The sequence below is a fragment of the Pseudocercospora fijiensis genome, assembly GCF_000340215.1.
Source record: "Pseudocercospora fijiensis CIRAD86 unplaced genomic scaffold MYCFIscaffold_7, whole genome shotgun sequence".
Classification (NCBI taxonomy): domain Eukaryota; kingdom Fungi; phylum Ascomycota; class Dothideomycetes; order Mycosphaerellales; family Mycosphaerellaceae; genus Pseudocercospora; species Pseudocercospora fijiensis.
The window spans coordinates 196,840-213,909 of record NW_006921538.1 but is presented as its reverse complement, the minus strand read 5'-3'; the positions used below and the strand labels follow the sequence as shown (position 1 = coordinate 213,909).

The 17,070-nt window shown below is 40.0% G+C and overlaps 2 protein-coding genes across 2 annotated transcripts; both read left to right on the top strand.

The window, feature by feature from the left end:
- Window positions 1-739: 739 nt before the first annotated feature.
- Window positions 740-1,904, top strand: MYCFIDRAFT_176864 (uncharacterized protein; the record flags this gene model as incomplete). Its single annotated transcript, XM_007930790.1, has 8 exons — window positions 740-791; window positions 827-920; window positions 951-1,069; window positions 1,117-1,533; window positions 1,574-1,596; window positions 1,622-1,652; window positions 1,676-1,786; window positions 1,825-1,904. 8 exons carry the CDS (start codon window positions 740-742, stop codon window positions 1,902-1,904), a joined length of 927 nt encoding a protein of 308 aa, XP_007928981.1.
- A 30-nt stretch (window positions 1,905-1,934) lies between these two features.
- MYCFIDRAFT_176863 (glycoside hydrolase family 43 protein) lies at window positions 1,935-6,713 on the top strand (the record flags this gene model as incomplete). The annotated part of the gene is made up of 4 exons (XM_007930789.1): window positions 1,935-2,373; window positions 2,413-2,457; window positions 5,858-6,672; window positions 6,705-6,713. The coding sequence occupies 4 exons, from the start codon at window positions 1,935-1,937 to the stop codon at window positions 6,711-6,713; spliced, it is 1,308 nt and encodes a 435-aa protein (XP_007928980.1).
- Window positions 6,714-17,070: the final 10,357 nt, after the last annotated feature.

The window sequence follows — 17,070 nt, the reverse complement described above, 5'->3', positions numbered from 1 at the left end:
AATCTAATACGAGGAGGTTGTAGCCCTACTAATTACGAGTCTAACGATCTAAAAATCTCGTATATACGACGTATACGCGCTAAGTTACACTAATTTAGCCGAGCCTACTTCTATAGCTTTCCGCCTATCTAAATATACCGATTCTTAATATATCGCTATATACTAAGTCAATACCTAGAGGTCCTTAATTAGGGCTATCCGACTAACTTCTTCGCTATACGTACCTACGCGCGACTTCTCGCTATCGAGTTCTCGCCTACGTTAGAAATAGTTCTAAATACTAAGGACTAAAGAGATAGTTTCCCCTACTAGATTAAAGCGACTATATAGGCTAAAGTATAGATTAGATAGATACGCGGAGGTTGTAGAGGGCACTAGAAAGGTAGACCTCCGACGATTTATTATCGCTATAGAGTGTCGTTTGTTTAATCGTAAAGTATATAGGGATAGACAAACGAGTTAGGCGAGACTAGCAATTTATGTTTCCTAATAATAATTCTCGAATTTGTAAAGCAATAGTATTATTAAAATAGCGGATATTCTTAATTACTAAATTATCTAGGAACCGTCTCTATAAAGTGCTATACTACGGGTAATAGTTGTTGCGGTATTCGAGCTAATATATATATACTAGTAGGTAGATAGGCGAGCCTACACCCGCCTAGAACGGTTTGTCGTTAGGCGCTTCGCTAGAATGAGATCTCGAATAGCGCTAAACCTAACGTGGTATAGTGTAGAAATGGAAGTCACGAGCACACACACGAATTCAACTACGAAGCGCCTGAATGGAGGTAGACCATAGCTCGGCGTTTCAAAGAGTCCTAAGGCTGTGCAAATTCCTGGCGATCCAATGACCAACCCGAAGTGCAGAGACATAATCTGAGAGGACTGATCGTCCCCGACGCTCCAAGTGGCCTTCTGTAGAATGCCCCGACGATGAGATTTGTCAGTGGCGGTCGCAAGAATTTATGGATGAGAATGAGCTTCGCATACTGGAGCAGCCTACACATTGATCACCATCTGCATGAAGTGCTCCTCTTGCCGCGCAGTCACCACGATGCTCGATTATGTGCTGAAGACAGCTCTTTGCAAAGCGGATTTGCAGCGAAGACACAGGGGAGACAAAGCTTCGTGGAATAGACCACCAAAGGCTCTCGCGATGCTCTCCGACGACAAATGTTGCTGAACTGTTGATGGCGGCGACGACCTTTGGAAAAAGGCGAATGCATGGAGGGCAACTCATCTTTATTGTCATTCCATGCCTGCGGAGCATCTTGCATGTGCATGTCTTCTTGACTTTCTGGTATTGCTCCACGCCGCACTTCTTCTTAAGTGTGTCTTCGTTCGGCTTCTTTGGCTTGTCGCCGACTATCGCATTGCCATCTTTGAGCCTGAGGTGGAAGCTCATAACGGTGACCTCGTCTAGCTCAGCCTGCTCCTCTTTCCGCTTCTGCTGCTTTTTTTCTTGGGCTTCTTTGTCTAGGTTCTCTGTAGCGCCGATACTTACTCCTGCCTTTGGAGATGGCTGTAATAGTTGCGATCGCGCTACCGACCGAGAGACATGTCGACCAAGGGAGTGAAGGGTGCAGGAATTGCGTGACACATGATGACTGCACTCGAGGACTGGGGCCCGATCACATACAACCCACACTGTGTGCTGATCGATGCTTCTCAGTGACCGAAGATGGGTTGAGCGATGCAGAGGCCTGCTATGTTGCGTGGAGCATGACGGATCCAAAAAATCCCTGCACCAACCACGATAGAATACTACCTTCATGGGACCCAAGTAAGATTTCTTAGAACGATTCGTGGTTGCAATGGGAGCAGAAGCTATCAAACGCCGACGAGGATCAATGCCAGGTAGCTGTCATGTTGATGACACGATGGACTCACCTCATTTTTGATCTCATCTGTAGGTGCCGTGAGACTTCGAAATGTTGACTCTTCCAATACTGCTCTTCAGCAGCCTTGTCACCGCCCACGAAATCCACTTCACCTCCACCGGGAACCCCATCCTCGCAGATGGCTCACATTACTCAGCCGATCCCGCTCCAATTGTAGTGGATGACAAGCTGTACATCATCGCCGGAGAAGATACCGCACCGATAGGGAAGAATGACTTTTTCATCAAGAATTGGAATCTCTTCAGCACTGAGTCCGCCACGCCAGAAGGAGGGAATTGGACACTCTGCGCCCCATTCCTCAAGCCACACGAAACATTTGCTTGGGCGAACGAGAGCTCCGCATTTGCCGCCCAGATTGTTAGAGGGCCTCGTGGGAGATTCTTCCTCTATGCTCCGGTCTGGCAAAACAACGCTTCCATGGACGAGGATCCTTTTGGTATCGGAGTAGCCGTGGCGGATGATATTCTGGGTCCTTACTGTCCTTTTCCGGAAGGTTGAGAATGCCAAGACCTGGGAAACCCCACCAAGATTTTGCTAGTAAATCGACCATTTTGTCCCATTCTTTAGCTATATAGCCCCAAACACGAGAAAATACATGTTGTTAGTATAGCCGTTGAATATGTAGTCTAAGGTGTTGTTATTAGTATTGTTCTAGCTCTTCTACGCCGTACGCGCCCTCCCTACGGCCCTACCTACCGATACTACGCGACTCGCTAAGCACTATTTTAACGCCGGTTATAAGGTGGTTAATATCGTATTAAAGATAGGTACGAGCTAGTCGACTGTATATCGTTAGAAGTTCTATTATAATTAATTTAGTAAGGTATTCTTACTATCGAAGCGGTTTAAATCGAGTCGTAAGAGGAAGATAACGAAGGAGATAGAAATCTATCTACTTAAGTACTTATCGAAGCGACCGGAGGTATACCTCGAGGAGATGTATATCGTGCTATTCGATCGCTTCGATATCGAGGTAGACCCGTTAATAGTATAGCGCTGTTTATATAGTGCTAGATAGATACGTAAGGCCGCTCGGAAGATCGCGAAGGAGCGTAGTACGCTAGCAAGAGCCGCCTAGTATACTAGGAGTTAGAAATAGCCTATCGATAAGTTAGTATTTATCGATAAGACGGCTTCTAATAAGAAGACTAGACACCGTAAGTTTAGATAGTCTCCGAAGGGTATAGATTGCTACGACTATTAGTATACGCAACGGTAAGAGCGAATGTTAGTACTTCTAGCGCTTACAATCTATAGCTATTTACCGTATACGCTCTATATCTAAGGCGCTGTTAATTAAGTCACCTTTAACGACTAGATTAAGAACAAAGTACTACCGCTTCTAGACGAGAAGATGATTATTATAATAGATAACGCGTTAATCTACTATAGCGATAAGGTTGAGTCGATAATCCGGTTAGCTAGACATACGCTCGAGTACTTACCGCTATACTCTCCTAACTTGAATTCTATCGAACAGACCTTCGCGCTGCTTAAGAAATAGCTTAAGAAGAATAGAGACCTTATAGCCGACTTCGAGACCTTCTAAGAGTTCCTTATATAGGCGCTAGACTATGTTAGAAAGATAGATGTAATAGGGTTGTTTAAGTATAGTAGATATAACGTAAACGGCTTTAATGAAGCTGAAGCTAAAGCGGAGATTAAAGCGGAAAGCTAGCTTACTCGGAATTTCCAGTCGCTTCAAATCTAACTACTACAACCTTGATTATATATCTTAGTATTTATAGGATACTAAGATAAGATGGATATAAAGCTCCGTTATGATTTTTATATATGTAGCTAGTATAGTGTTAGTGTAGCAAAATTAATAATAGGATTGTAGGTACTACTAAGCTTTATATGTTACCTCCGCTTTCAACTCCGAGAATAAAGCCGGAAAGCACTCTCGAAGCAACGACGGTAATAGAGATATACATAACGGAGCAAATAGTAAGCCCTTGGATTCGTAGTTTGTATATAAACGCCTAACTAAACTAAACAAATAGAAACAGCCGTCGCTCCGTTACGAATATCGTTATTATCTTACTCTCTCTCGGATAGTTTCTCCTTCTAGAAGCGCTTTAAGCAGTTACGTAACGTACCTAAGTCGCCTTTATAGAAGCTAAGCTCCTTCTAATCTCTTATAGGAAGTTAATATAACTAATCGCAGTTATATCGTTTAGTTACAAAGTGTGCTTCTATCTTTAAGAGCTGTTCTTTATCCTTAGCTTCCTTCCATTTGTGCTAAAGAGCGGCCTATTAAAAGAACTGTCTTAGTAGGCTTCTTAGCGGTATATTTAATTGCTAAGCAACGTATCTTAGAATAGGCGACTCTTGCGACTAAGCGTCTTTAACTAGCACGGCGGCAGCGGCGGCGGCGGCGGCACCTAGCTTCTAGTTAACTAAATTGAATATAGTCTATAGAAGACTAACATAATCAATAGCTAGCGGCGGAGCTAGATATATAGGCGCAGAGCGAGCCCTTGCTAGTGTCTATACTTAGAAGGGCTCCTTCGCGGCGGCAAGTAGACTGTTTAGTTTACGAGCCTACTGTTTCTCCTTATATAGCTGCATCTTCGCGAACACACTATATAGCGGCTTCTTAAGAGTCACACCTTCTTGCTTTATAGCAAGGGCATAAAACTATAGCTTTATAGCCTTACTATAGAACTAGTAATAGTAGCGATCGATATCTAGCAATCCTTTAGGCCTGTAATAGTAGTTGCTATAGTTCTCGCAGCTAGGAAGGGTATATATATAGTTAGTAAGAAGCTTAGTAGTATAGTTGCCTTCTTTCCGCTCCTTAGTAATAAAGGCAAGGCTATCGATATTCTGTTAATTATTCGGCTTTAATTTGCTAACCTTAAGGATAGCTCTAGTTCCGGCATCTTTTATAGCAGTCTTGAACTCGATATCAACCTTGATCTTATCTCGAGCATTATTTATTAATTCTATAGCGTAGTCGAGAGCCTTGTTATAATCTTCTACTATAGAAGGAATTAGTATAGGTTAAGCGGAAGAAGCCGTTAGGCAAGAGCGATAGCAATAGCAAGAATATCGTTACCTTACCTTTCTTCTAACTCTACTTAAACTAGTTACCCTTCGACACCTTCGCGGCGGATACGATTAATACATAGTTACCGACGTAGAGCTACTTCTTCTACGCTTCTTCGTTAGCCTAATAGTACGCATCTTTAGTATATTAAGTGCTAGCACTAGTACGGTTATAGTTCTCGAAAGCCAGCTTATTATTGCTAGTAAGAAGGCGCTAGGTTTGCTCATACTAAAGGTCCTTACAAGGGTTATAAGATAGCGTAGATATATCTTCCTCGTTTATCTACTAACTATTAACTAGGCGCCGCGCCGGCGAGGCATTAGCTAAACGTATTAACTCGCTAGCCTTAACCGCTATATTGTTATCTTCTGCTATAGTAGTAGCGGCATTATTAACCTAGAAGTCCTTATACGTCGCTACCTCGAAGGCCGGTATATTACTAAACTTCTCCTACTACGCCGTCTTCTTCTTTCTACCGCTACCGCCGCCGCCGACCGCCTTCTTCTCGACCGCCTTCTTCTTAACCGCCTTCTTCTCGACTGCCTTCTTCTTACCCTTCTTAGTAGGCAACTCGCGCCGCTTAACCGCTTCCTTATACGCTAGAAGGTCCTTCGAGGCCTGTTTCCGCGATCGAGACGCGCGCTCTATAGCTACTAAGTATTCGAGATATAGGCGCTATAAATTAGTTACTATCGATATAGCGACAAGAATAGTAACCTCTAGCGGTAACAAGGCGTAACAATACATATTAAAGAGGCTGGATTAATAAGCGGTGTAATAGTAACTATAATAGGCCTAAGGAAGTCTAATCTTAGAGTTCTATAAGGCTCAAAAAACCAGGAGTCTTGGCATTCTCAACCTTCCGGAAAAGCATAGTATGAAGATGCTTATCCCGAAGGCCCTATTGTGTCGGACTCTTTCCCTCCACCTGGGAATGATATTGAGAATATCGATCCGACGGTGCTTGTCGACGATGATGAGAGAGTGTATATGTACTGGGGGACGTTTGGTAGTCTTAAGGGTGTGGAGTTGAAATCAGATATGGTCACATTTGCCAGCAATGTCACGGACATAACCTCACTCGAGGGCTTCTTTGAGGCGCCCTGGATCATGAAACGTAGAGGAACTTACTATTTGCTCTACGCAGACAATAATGTGACGTCCAGCTCGCATTGCACGCCAACACTGTATCATGCCTGCATTGCGTATGGAACAGCCTCGTCACCGATGGGGCCATGGACTTATCGGGGTGTCATTCTCGGGATTGTCTCTTCGACCACCTCACATCCAGGCGCAATCGAATGGAACGGTCAATGGTACCTCATTTACCATACATCAGATGCGAAAGATGGGGGTATCTTCCGGCGAAGCATTGCTTGGGACAGGCTCACATTCAATGACTACGCCTCGCCACCTGCTATTCAGCGAGTACAGCAGACCAAAAGACCGTCGCCGAAAGCGAAGCCGACATTGAATCGAGCGCAGCTTGCGACGCCGTCAAGCGATCCAATATGTTTGATACAATATTGGATCGCGGCGTTGAATGATGAAAAAGTCAATCCTAACCCGCTCCCTCCAGAATACTGGTCGTCGTGGAATGATTCGACGAGTCAAGTTAACGTCACTCTAACTTATACATGGAACGAGACTGTGGCGCTGAATGGCACGTCAATGGTCTTCTGGGCTAATCACGATGCAGGGGACGTTGAAGGGGTCTATCTCCTATTAGACCCTTGTGTGCGCAGGCTAAGTGACATCATCGTTTATTTATAAACTATTAAACGCCTTGCGCAGCAAGGGTCTAAATACAAACTGTTAGATTTAGACAGCTAAAATAACTAACTTAGCGTATAACGCGAAATATAGAATTATTAGAAGTATATCTTATAGCGCGTGTAATTATAAGTTTAACGCTATAAAAATAAAGCGCGTACGACGTTATAGCGTTAAGATACTATTAATCTCCTAAGCCGGGTTTGTTTAGCTAGCCTATAGCTAGCCGGCTTTAGCTATAGGCCGATAGATACCTATATTACGATACTAATATCTCGAGAAAGGAACTATTAGAGGTTATAGAGCGTATAATTCTAAGTAGATTCTTTGCTAGATATAATACTATATAATATTGTTTTAATGCTTCTACGAGTAAGTAGTAGAAGCCGGCTAAATTACACCCCCTTTATTTTACCTATAAACACTTAGCGCTTGTTACGCGTACAATTCTAAGATATTCTATATACTATTTATATCGATACGACGTAGTAGTATTATATTCTAGTCGATAAGCGGAGGTCGCTTAGCGGAGCTTATAGTACGTATATATATCCTACAAATTATAAGTATATAGCTAAACAATATATAACTAAATACATACCGCGATTAGTATCGATCTAAGACTTCCTTAAAAGCCTTAACTAAGTCCTTCTCGGGTCCCTCGATAATCGACTAGTATACTATAGTACGAGACTCGGTACTCTTAGTCTTATCGATAACGATCTAAACCTTAATAACGCTAGATTAGACAATACCGCTACTACGAGTAGTACGACCGAGATATTAAGCGTACTTAGCGAGGTTATTTAGCGTAGTATACTACTAGTCCTATATCTCGAGTAGACTATCGGAAACGATACCGGTATAGAAGGCAGGGTTAGTAGTAAGAGTACGGCGAGAAGAAGTAGTTATATTGCCGCTCTCGATACCGCGCTTATATATTCCGATAAGTATAGCGAAGGCCTTAAAGATAATGCTATTATCGCCTTAGATATTAATTATCTGTCTATCTTTACTATCTCCGAAGATAAGCTTGTATAGGGTACTAACTTATAACTCCGTTAGCTCGATACCGTAAAGGATACTACCTTCCTTAAGTATACGAGACACTGTATTTATAATAATATCGCGCTTAACTTAATCGGTATAGGACGAGACCTTCTTAACTTTAGCAACTAGCTCTTGTATTTCCTTGCTTATAAGCGCCTCGATATCGGCGTCTTTAGTACCCTCGAGTAGATTAATATAGGCGATACGCTAGTAGAGATCGGATATATTATCGCTAGTAGTCTACGGCTCGAGGTAGTCGTTAAGTAGAGCTATACTATACTATAGCTCTTGTCTATAGTAGAAGAGGTATTAGCTTCTATATATAAGCTTTAGAGCGGTTAACGTTGTTATTAAAGGTTATAGGTTAATGTTCGAAGGTTAAGGTTCGTAGACGCGTAGCAGAAACGCGTCGACCTATAAAGAAGCGGTACGGATAGTTATATACGCTAGCATATATTCCCGTAGATTCTCGGTCTATACTTTTATATATACTACGCGACTAGTCGCGTCTAACTCTAACCTACCCTCTTCTATCTTGCTATACTTCTTTATAAACTTGTTATTTATATCTTCTAGAATATATCTACCTCTATATATTAACTACCTCTATATATTAACTACCTCTATATATTAACTACCTCTATATATTAACTACCTCTATATATTAATCTTCCGCCGATACCGCTATAGTAAGAAGTATACTAAATACTAATTAAATATCGCCGCCTACTATTATATCAGACGATATACTAGAGGATATAGACCTCGACGATCTACTACTATAGACCTTCGCGTTTATAGGTAGCGGCCTAGTTCCGGGCCCTCTTAATAACATATCGAGCGATCTAAGTATAGCACTACTAATATTAGATGTTAATCGCATATAGACTATAGTTAGCCGATAAGCACGTCGCCTCGTAGCTTATCGTTAAGCGCTAATCCTAGAGATTAGTTCTTAGGCTAGAGAAGAAGATAAGGACAACCTCGAGAGCGAGGCTTCGGAATAGGACGATAGACTTAGCGAGGATAATATCGAGTTAGAGATAATAGCAAACGAGGCCGACGGCTTTAATCTAGATAATAAGTAGGAATCCGACTGCGAAGAAGATAAAGAAGACACTATCGATAGACTACGTACGTATTGCGGTAAGCGAGGCAAAGCTCCTACTACTATCGCTAATAAGCGTAAGGCATAATAGTAGCGTATAGTAGCCGATAAGACCGACGAGGAGAAGTTTAAGACTCTAATAGTATAATTTAAAATCGAATCCCTAGGCGTAATAAAGTTCCTCCGCTAGTAGGTCGAGAAGGTAGGTAGTAAGACCTATCGACGTCGTATTAGGTATATCTTAAACAACTTTACTCGAGAGTATTTAATTAGCGGTCGGGAGCTGCGTTCTAAGTTAAAGAAGCTTATTAGATAGAAGTTCTTTAATAAGTACGATACGATAAAGGCCGTTAAGCTAGCCGACCTTATAGATATATTAGAAGTTATTTAAGAAACCGCTCTAATATAGTATAAGTTGCTCGAGCGTCTACTACTAAACAAGCGTACTAAGGTTAATATAGACATATCGTAGCTAGCTACTAGCGGAGGCAATAATAACGACGACGACGATTAGAAGGGTAAGAATACCGCCGAAGAACGAGACAAGCACCGCTAATACGAGAAGCGTATCTATATTATTACTTAGATAGTCGCTCGGTCTATAGCTTTAAAGAAAGCGTATTTCTTCGCGAAGGGCTTTAGCTTGTTCCTATACACTTCCGGTATTAAGCGGCGTATCGTTAATATACTTAGTAGCCTCGGTATATACTTAGCCTACTCGATAATCTAGAGAGTCGCTCGCAAGATTACTATCGAGAATCGTAAGCGCACTATTACCCTAGCTAAGAAGATAAAGAAGCAGCCGGTTGTTATTATCTACGACAACTTCTATATCTCCTAGGATCGTTATAGTATATAAGCTATCGGCTAATCTACGAAGTAGAGAAACATAACTACTTCTTATATTGCTCGATATCGCGCTATAAAGAAGCCGCTCCGCCGGAATATACTAGATCGTATAAAGAAGCCAAGTCCGAAGGTTATCTTACGTAGCTATAAGAAGGATGCTACTCGGAAGGCTATATCGCTATATTATATCGACTAGGCGATAGGCTTTATATTCGGCTCGGAGCTTAAGAAGCTATTCGCGGACTTCGACTTTAATAGCTACGAGTTAACGAAGGGCGGCACTAAGACGTCGCGTTTGCTATAGTACAAGATCCGTATTAAGAACCTAAAAGATAGTAGGACGATTATTATCTCGCTACCGGTATCTAATTATAATAAGGCCTCGATCGAGGAGACCTATAAGGTATATAACGATATCTTCTAGTCGTTCCTTAAGCTTAATCTAGATAATAAAGCATTCTAGGACTAGCTTATTATTATTATTAGCGACTAGTTAACTATCGAGCGTATCCGTAGCGTTTAGGCTAGTAGTGTCGAGAGTACCCGTACCTATAACCGTAAGGAGTTTATAGTACCTATCGCGGCGATATTCTATATCGAGATAAACGCTTACTATATCTCTATAAAGACTTACTACCTACGGAACAACTATAAAAAGGGCAAGAAGCTTGCTTATAACTACTAGGATAATGCTACGTACTATAGCGTAACCCGTCTAACTAACAAGAAATACTAGTACTATATTATTAAGCAGGTCGTAGTCCGATTATATCGCGGTCGTATCGTTACCTTAGTTATTCGAATCTTTATAAGCCGCGGCTAGCTAGACTTTATAGATCCTAAGCGAGCTAATAAGAGCTATATCGATGCTATACGGTATATAATCGAGAACCGTATTACTCCTAAGTAGTACCTAGAAGTCGTAGAGGCTGTCTACGAGATAGCCCTTACTTAGAAGGCATAGGTTAGTAAGGATAAGAGCGGTCGTATCGTCGATCCTAACTTTACTACTATAGCTCGTATACTAATAGAGATCGATAACTACCTTACTATCTATAAGGCAATCCGTAAGATAGATATTAGGCATCTTCGGCGTATAATCGATATCCTAATACTAAACTTCTTTAGTGCTTATTAGCTTAATTACGGTCGCGAGATAGTATATATACGGTAGTTGCTAAGCAGCGCTACGTACTAGGATCTCTAGGATACGATTCTCGAGTCTACCGTAGTTAAGATAGACAGCGGTAGGGGTATTACTACCGACGAGTTGCTTAAGCTATATAATAAAGAGTACGTAGATAATATTAAGGCTTATAGCAATTCGATATACGATATTACTACTACGATAGAGCTTATCTCCTAGAACCGCGAGGCTTCGAAGAATATCCGTAATATATTCGAAGACCTAGGACCTAAGAGTACTAGCTACTATACCGAGAAGAAGATTAGCAATTATATCGTAGCCTTTACCCTAAAGCTAATCGAAGATAGTCTTGCTAAAGTCTAGCTATAGGATAGCCTAGGAGAGGATATACGAGTCCTATTAGACGATATCTAGTAGCTCGGCGTAGCTTAAATTGTACTAGCTATCGAGGCATTATATTAGGCTAATATACGCCTAGTTAGAGGCGTAACTCGCACGTCGGCTAACACTGCTACTAATAGAATAGATAAGATCGATAGTGCTAATACGAGGGAACGTATTAATAGCGGTACTAATCGAGGTCCCGTCGCTACTAGCGTAGTAGATAATAATATAGATAGATAGATAGATAGATATTTTATTTGCCTGTTGTAGTGCCTTTCGGCCTATGCAGGTCTGTTTCTATATATTGTTTTAGGTAGGAAACTAACTTAGTTAGTAAAAACCTCCCTCCTATCCTATTTATAAGTATTAATCTTCCTCGTTTCCCTGTTTTCCTTCCTCTAGGGTATACTAGTGTTATAGTTGTTACCCTCTAACTACCTTGCCTGCTGCCCTGCCCTTCTTTCCCCCTCTTCTTCCCTCCTTCTTATCTACTCCTTAGTTTCCCTTGCTAGTACGAATTGTTGTACAAATCCCTATTTAATGATCTACTTTACTATCCTCTTTAGGTCTTCTTTGCTCTAGATTAGCTTGTCGTATTCCCTTTCTATTGCTTTTTATCTCTAATTACTTCTGCCTTCTAACTATTAAGGGCAGACTAGCAGTATATACTTAGGGTTCTAAGATTAGTAGCTATATTGGTAAGCTCTGCTTTTAATTCCTAGGACGTTTCTTCTAAATAGGTAAGATCTGAGTCTAATGTATTTAGATCTGATTTAGATAGCTAGGCTTGCCTCGGCCCTGTTTAGGTCCTTATAGAGCTAGTAGTTGTGTTGACTAAATTTGATTAGTGCCTTTAGAGTTCCTAGTCTAACTTGTGTTTTGTTCTATTCCTGCTCCTATAGGTGTCTAGCAATTGATTCTACTAGGCTTTGTTTCTCTCCCTTTAGCTTGTCTTCCTTCGGCCTTATATTTAGTCCCTAAAGCTCTTTCTCTAGCATTTCTCTTGTTAAGACTCTATATTGCTCTAGGTCTTTAACTTTCTAGGGAGTTATTTGTAGTCTGTCTCGCCTCCTAGTCCTAATATATTAGGCTTTTATCTTGTCTAGTGCCTTTTAAATAGTCTGTTAGGCTAGGTATTCTATTGTCTTTACTGCATATTAGTATCTTAGTCCCTTGAAGTATTGTTTAACTGGTAGGATCCCTAATTCTATTTCTACTACCCTTATTAGTATAGTTTTGTATACTCCTAGGATTTTCTTTAGGCTTTAGGTTTAGGACCTACTAACTAGTTGCTCAATCCTCTTTAGTGTTTTCTCCTAGGCTGTCTATATCTATGCTCTATATAGCATTGCTAGCTTGACAATTGCTTTATATATAACTTTGGCTTTCTCGAATATAGCCCCCTATATAGAGGCTGTAAGCCTATTAATGGATTGTATGTTAGTATCTACCCTCTGCTTTGCCTTCTTTACTTATAGTCCCTAATTTAGTTTTGGATCTAGCTAGATCCCTAGTACCCTAAGCTCTGCTAATAGTTGGGTTTCAAAGCCTTAGATAGTAATTAATTACTTTATGTTATAGGTTGATTTGGCCTTGCTAAAGTAGATAAGCTAGTACTTTTCTAGGGCGAATTTTGCTCTATACCTCCTTGCCTATTTTTTATACTCTTAGTGCTTCTCTTCTAGGATCTTATAGTTAGTTTCTATTGTCTTAGACTAGGCTAGGATGTTTGTATTATCTATAAACCCTAATACTAATGTGTTTTTTGATTCTAGGAGTAGGAGTAGGTCTGCTATAAAGATAAGGAAGAGGATTAGGGAGAGTATTAATCCTTAGGGGATTCCCTTTTTAGTTAGTATTAGGTCTAATTTGAATTTGCCTAGAATAAGCTGTATTAATCTTTCCTATAGGAAGGACTAGATAAATTGGACTATCTAGTTTAGTATAGCTTTCTATTTGAGTATATATAGGAGCCTTTTATAGGAGATATTATTAAAGGCTCCTAAGATATTAAGGGAGAGGAGGGTTGCTACCTAGTTTTAACTATAGTACTAGATATACTTGATCTGTTCTATAATTAGTTCTATAGCTATTAGTGTTAACCTCTTCTTTCTTCCTCCTATCTAGCCTTTAGGAAGGATATTCCTTTCCTCGGCAAAGGTTGTTAGCCTTTTAGCGACAATTTTTTCTAGTACCTTGCCTATTATATTAAGTAGGGCTATTAGTCTGTAGGCCTTAAGCTGTATATAGTCTTCCTTCTAGGGCTTCCTTAGCACTACTATTAGGGACTTCCTAAATAGTCTTAGGTAGTGTCCTAGTGCTAGGCTTTATAAAAAGATATTAGCTAGTGCTAGGGCTAGCCCCTTCCTATATGCTTTTAGGAGTTTGTTATAGATCTTATCTTCTCCTAGTGCCTTGTTGCCTAGAATTTTCTTTAGGATCCTTTTAATAGTTTCGGGTTTGACCTAGGTATCTCTTAGTATACCTAGTAGTAGAGTCTCTTATTCTTTCTCCTTTATATCTAATAGGTCTGCTTATACTTCTCTATAGAAGAAGTAGTAGCCTAGGGCTCTTGCTTTCCCTTCTATTGTAGTCTATATTTGTCCTTGTTAGTCTATAATGTCCGGGAATTGTAGTAGTATGTCCTTGTCCTGTTTAGGTCTCCTTACCTATTTAGCTATCCTCTATATCTCCTCTAGTTTCTTTGTAATTATTCCTATTATAGATCTCTATTCTTATATCTTGTCTTTCTTAATCTAGATCTTCTTTTCCTAGTAGGCTTTATTATAGTTGTCCTATGCTTCCTAGGTATAGGTTTGTATCTACTGTCTCCTAGCCTTCCTTACTACTTTAACCTTCCTTATATACTTACTAGTCTAGTATAGTTACTAGTATAGTGAATGTTTCTTTGCTAGGGTATGCTTTCTAGCTACCTGTTTTAGGATTCCTATTAGTTCTTCTACTGCTTTGTTAATGTCCTCTAGCCTTAGTAGGTGCTTTGTTAAGAGTTCCTCTAGTTTTAGGTCCCTTTCTAGTTCCTCCCTAATCCTGCCCTATTAGGCACCTTTCTAGTTAAGCTTCTCCTCTAGTTCCCTTTCCTAATTAGCCTAGACATTTAGCTCAATCTGCACTAGGAAGTGGTCTAATAATTCTTCTAGTTCCTAGTTAACCCTATATCTCGTAATCCTGTTCCTAATCTAATATAATACAAAGTATAGGTCTAGTGTACTGCTGCTTCCTCTTGCCTCCTAAGTAATTAGTCCCTTTAGGGTAATAATTTCTATTCCTTCCCTCTCTAATATGTCAATCAGTCTTCCTACTAGGAAGTAGTAAGCTAGGGTAAAGTCTAAGCCTTAGAGGGGGTAGTAGAGGTTGAAATCCCTAAGTAGGATTTAGTAGGTGTTCCCTTAGATAACTCTAGGTAGTCTTTCTAGGGTTTTTAGTTAGGTACTGCTTCTTAAGTCTAGTAGTGGGTTGTATATATAGTAGACTTAGAGTATACCTTAGGATGTCTCTACTTAAACTAATGTTAGGTCCCTATCCTCCTATAGTATAGCCTGCTAGGTTTCTATATCTATCTCCTTGCTAATGTAGATGCATATCCTTAGGGCTCCCTAGTTATAGATAATTAGGTAGTATCTTGGGTCTTTAACTGTTGCTAGTCTCTTTATATATAGGTTAAGCTAGGGCTCTTAGATTGCAATAATGTAATGTTCTTTTAGGTTTAGTACTTAAAGGAAGCTCCTCTGTACCTTGTCTTTGCTCTTGTTAATATTGTACTATATAATGTTTAGTAATATTGCAATGTTTATTAGGTTTTATCTATATCATTTCCCTATAAGTTTTCCTTTAGTCTTCCCTTACTTTAGACTAACATTTAACTAAGCTTTGTCTGCCCTGCTTCCTTTCTTATAATATTAAGGTATCTTAGTCTCCCTAGTTGCTAGTAACTCTCTTGTGCTAGTAAGGCCCTAAATGTGAACCTATTATCTTATCTAGACCTCTTTTATAGTACCTAGCTAGGTTGCTTCTATACCTAGCTGCCCTAGCTTGTTATATATCTTTTTAGTGTATTGATTCTAGCTTCCTTTGCCTTCCTAGCTGCCTATATTCTTACTAGGTATTCCTTCGCCTAAGAGGGGTGTCTTTTAGTGTAGTATGCACATCTTGCCTCTCCCTTATATGCTTTGCATTCTTTAACCTAGTAATCCCCTATATAATAAGAGCAGGTGTTAGTTGTCTTTATATACTTAGCTACTAAGTGTCTATAGTATTAATATTTGAAGCACTGCATTATCCTATAGTTGCTTCTATATATCTCTGTTTCTAATCTTTTAAAGTCCTAGAATAACCCCTAGTCTAGCACTATGTTAGCTTGCTCTATACTCCCTACCTAGATAATTAGGGAAGACTGCTTCTTAGTCTCTTTAATTTTCCTTTTAATCTATACTACTTTTGTGATCTTTAGGCCTAGGTATATAGCTTGGTTTTGTCTCTATAGGCTCTTAATATCCTGTTCTTCCTTGAAGCTTCTTGTTATACTATAGGCTATAATTATAAATTGCTGTTAAGAGACCCTTACTATTTTCCCTATCTTAGTTGTCTATTCTTTTTGTGTTTCTAGCTTCTTTTTGTCTTGCTCTTGTGCTATAAACAGCTTAATTACCCCTTTACCTTCGTTCCTAGCTCTAATTACCTCTTTAACTACAATTCTTTCTATAATCTCTTTCCCTATAAGTCCTTAGATTTCCTTTTGCTCCTATAGGTCCGTAATATAGACTCGAACTACTGTCCTCGGGGGTTTTGGCGCCTCCTAACTAGCTACTACTGCCTAGGTACGGTGGTATAGGCTTGTCTCCTATTATTTCTTCGTAATCTTTGCTACGACTGTATTAGCTATCTTTGTAATTACGTGGCTTATCTAGTTATAGATTGCTTTCAGTCCTCTAAGGAGTTCTGAAATTATTATCCTGTATACCCTCTTAGGGGTTCTTCTATCTTCTACCTTTAGCACCTCCTCTGCCCTAGTATATAGTGCTTTCTATTCGTCCTCTCTTCCTTCTTAACTGTCTTCCCTTCGTCTCTAATTGTTCGCTGCCATCGCTTCGTTTTTCTTGGCCGCGAGTTAGATAATAATATAGCGTTCCTATATAAGCCGTTTGTAGACGATAAGGGCTTTACTAACCTAGACTTAGAAATAGTCGATACTACTAGTATATAAAGGCTCGGCGGATCTAAAGTATATAATCTAACGCTTAGAAGTATTATAAAGCTAATAGTAGGAGGGCAAAGTAAAGTCGTAATTATTGCTTATATCGTTCCTTACTCTATTATAAGGGTATAATAATAAGAGCTATATATATATTAAAATTCATGTCTACGGCTTTCTATCCTTGCTACTAAGCAGGCTCTTCTATTATATCCTTATAAGCTCGCTAAGTAGGTTTGCCCTTCGTAGTCGAGTACGTTGCCTTAACTATTAATGCGCTTGCTTAGCGGTAGTTTGCCCTCGTAGTCGAGTATATTACCTTAGCTATTAACGCGCTTGTTAGTGTCGATAGTTTGCTCTCGTAGTCGAGTATATTGCCTTAGCTATTAACGCGCTTATCGGTGTCGATAGTTTGCCTTCGTAGTCGAGTATATTACCTTAGCTATTAACGCGCTTATCGGTATCGATAGTTTGCTCTCGTAGTCGAGTACGTTACCTTAGCTATTAACGCGCTTGTCGGTAGTCTTAGTCGTACGTCGATAGCTAACCTATATACTAGCTCTTTACTACTCTTCTATTATATCCTTATAA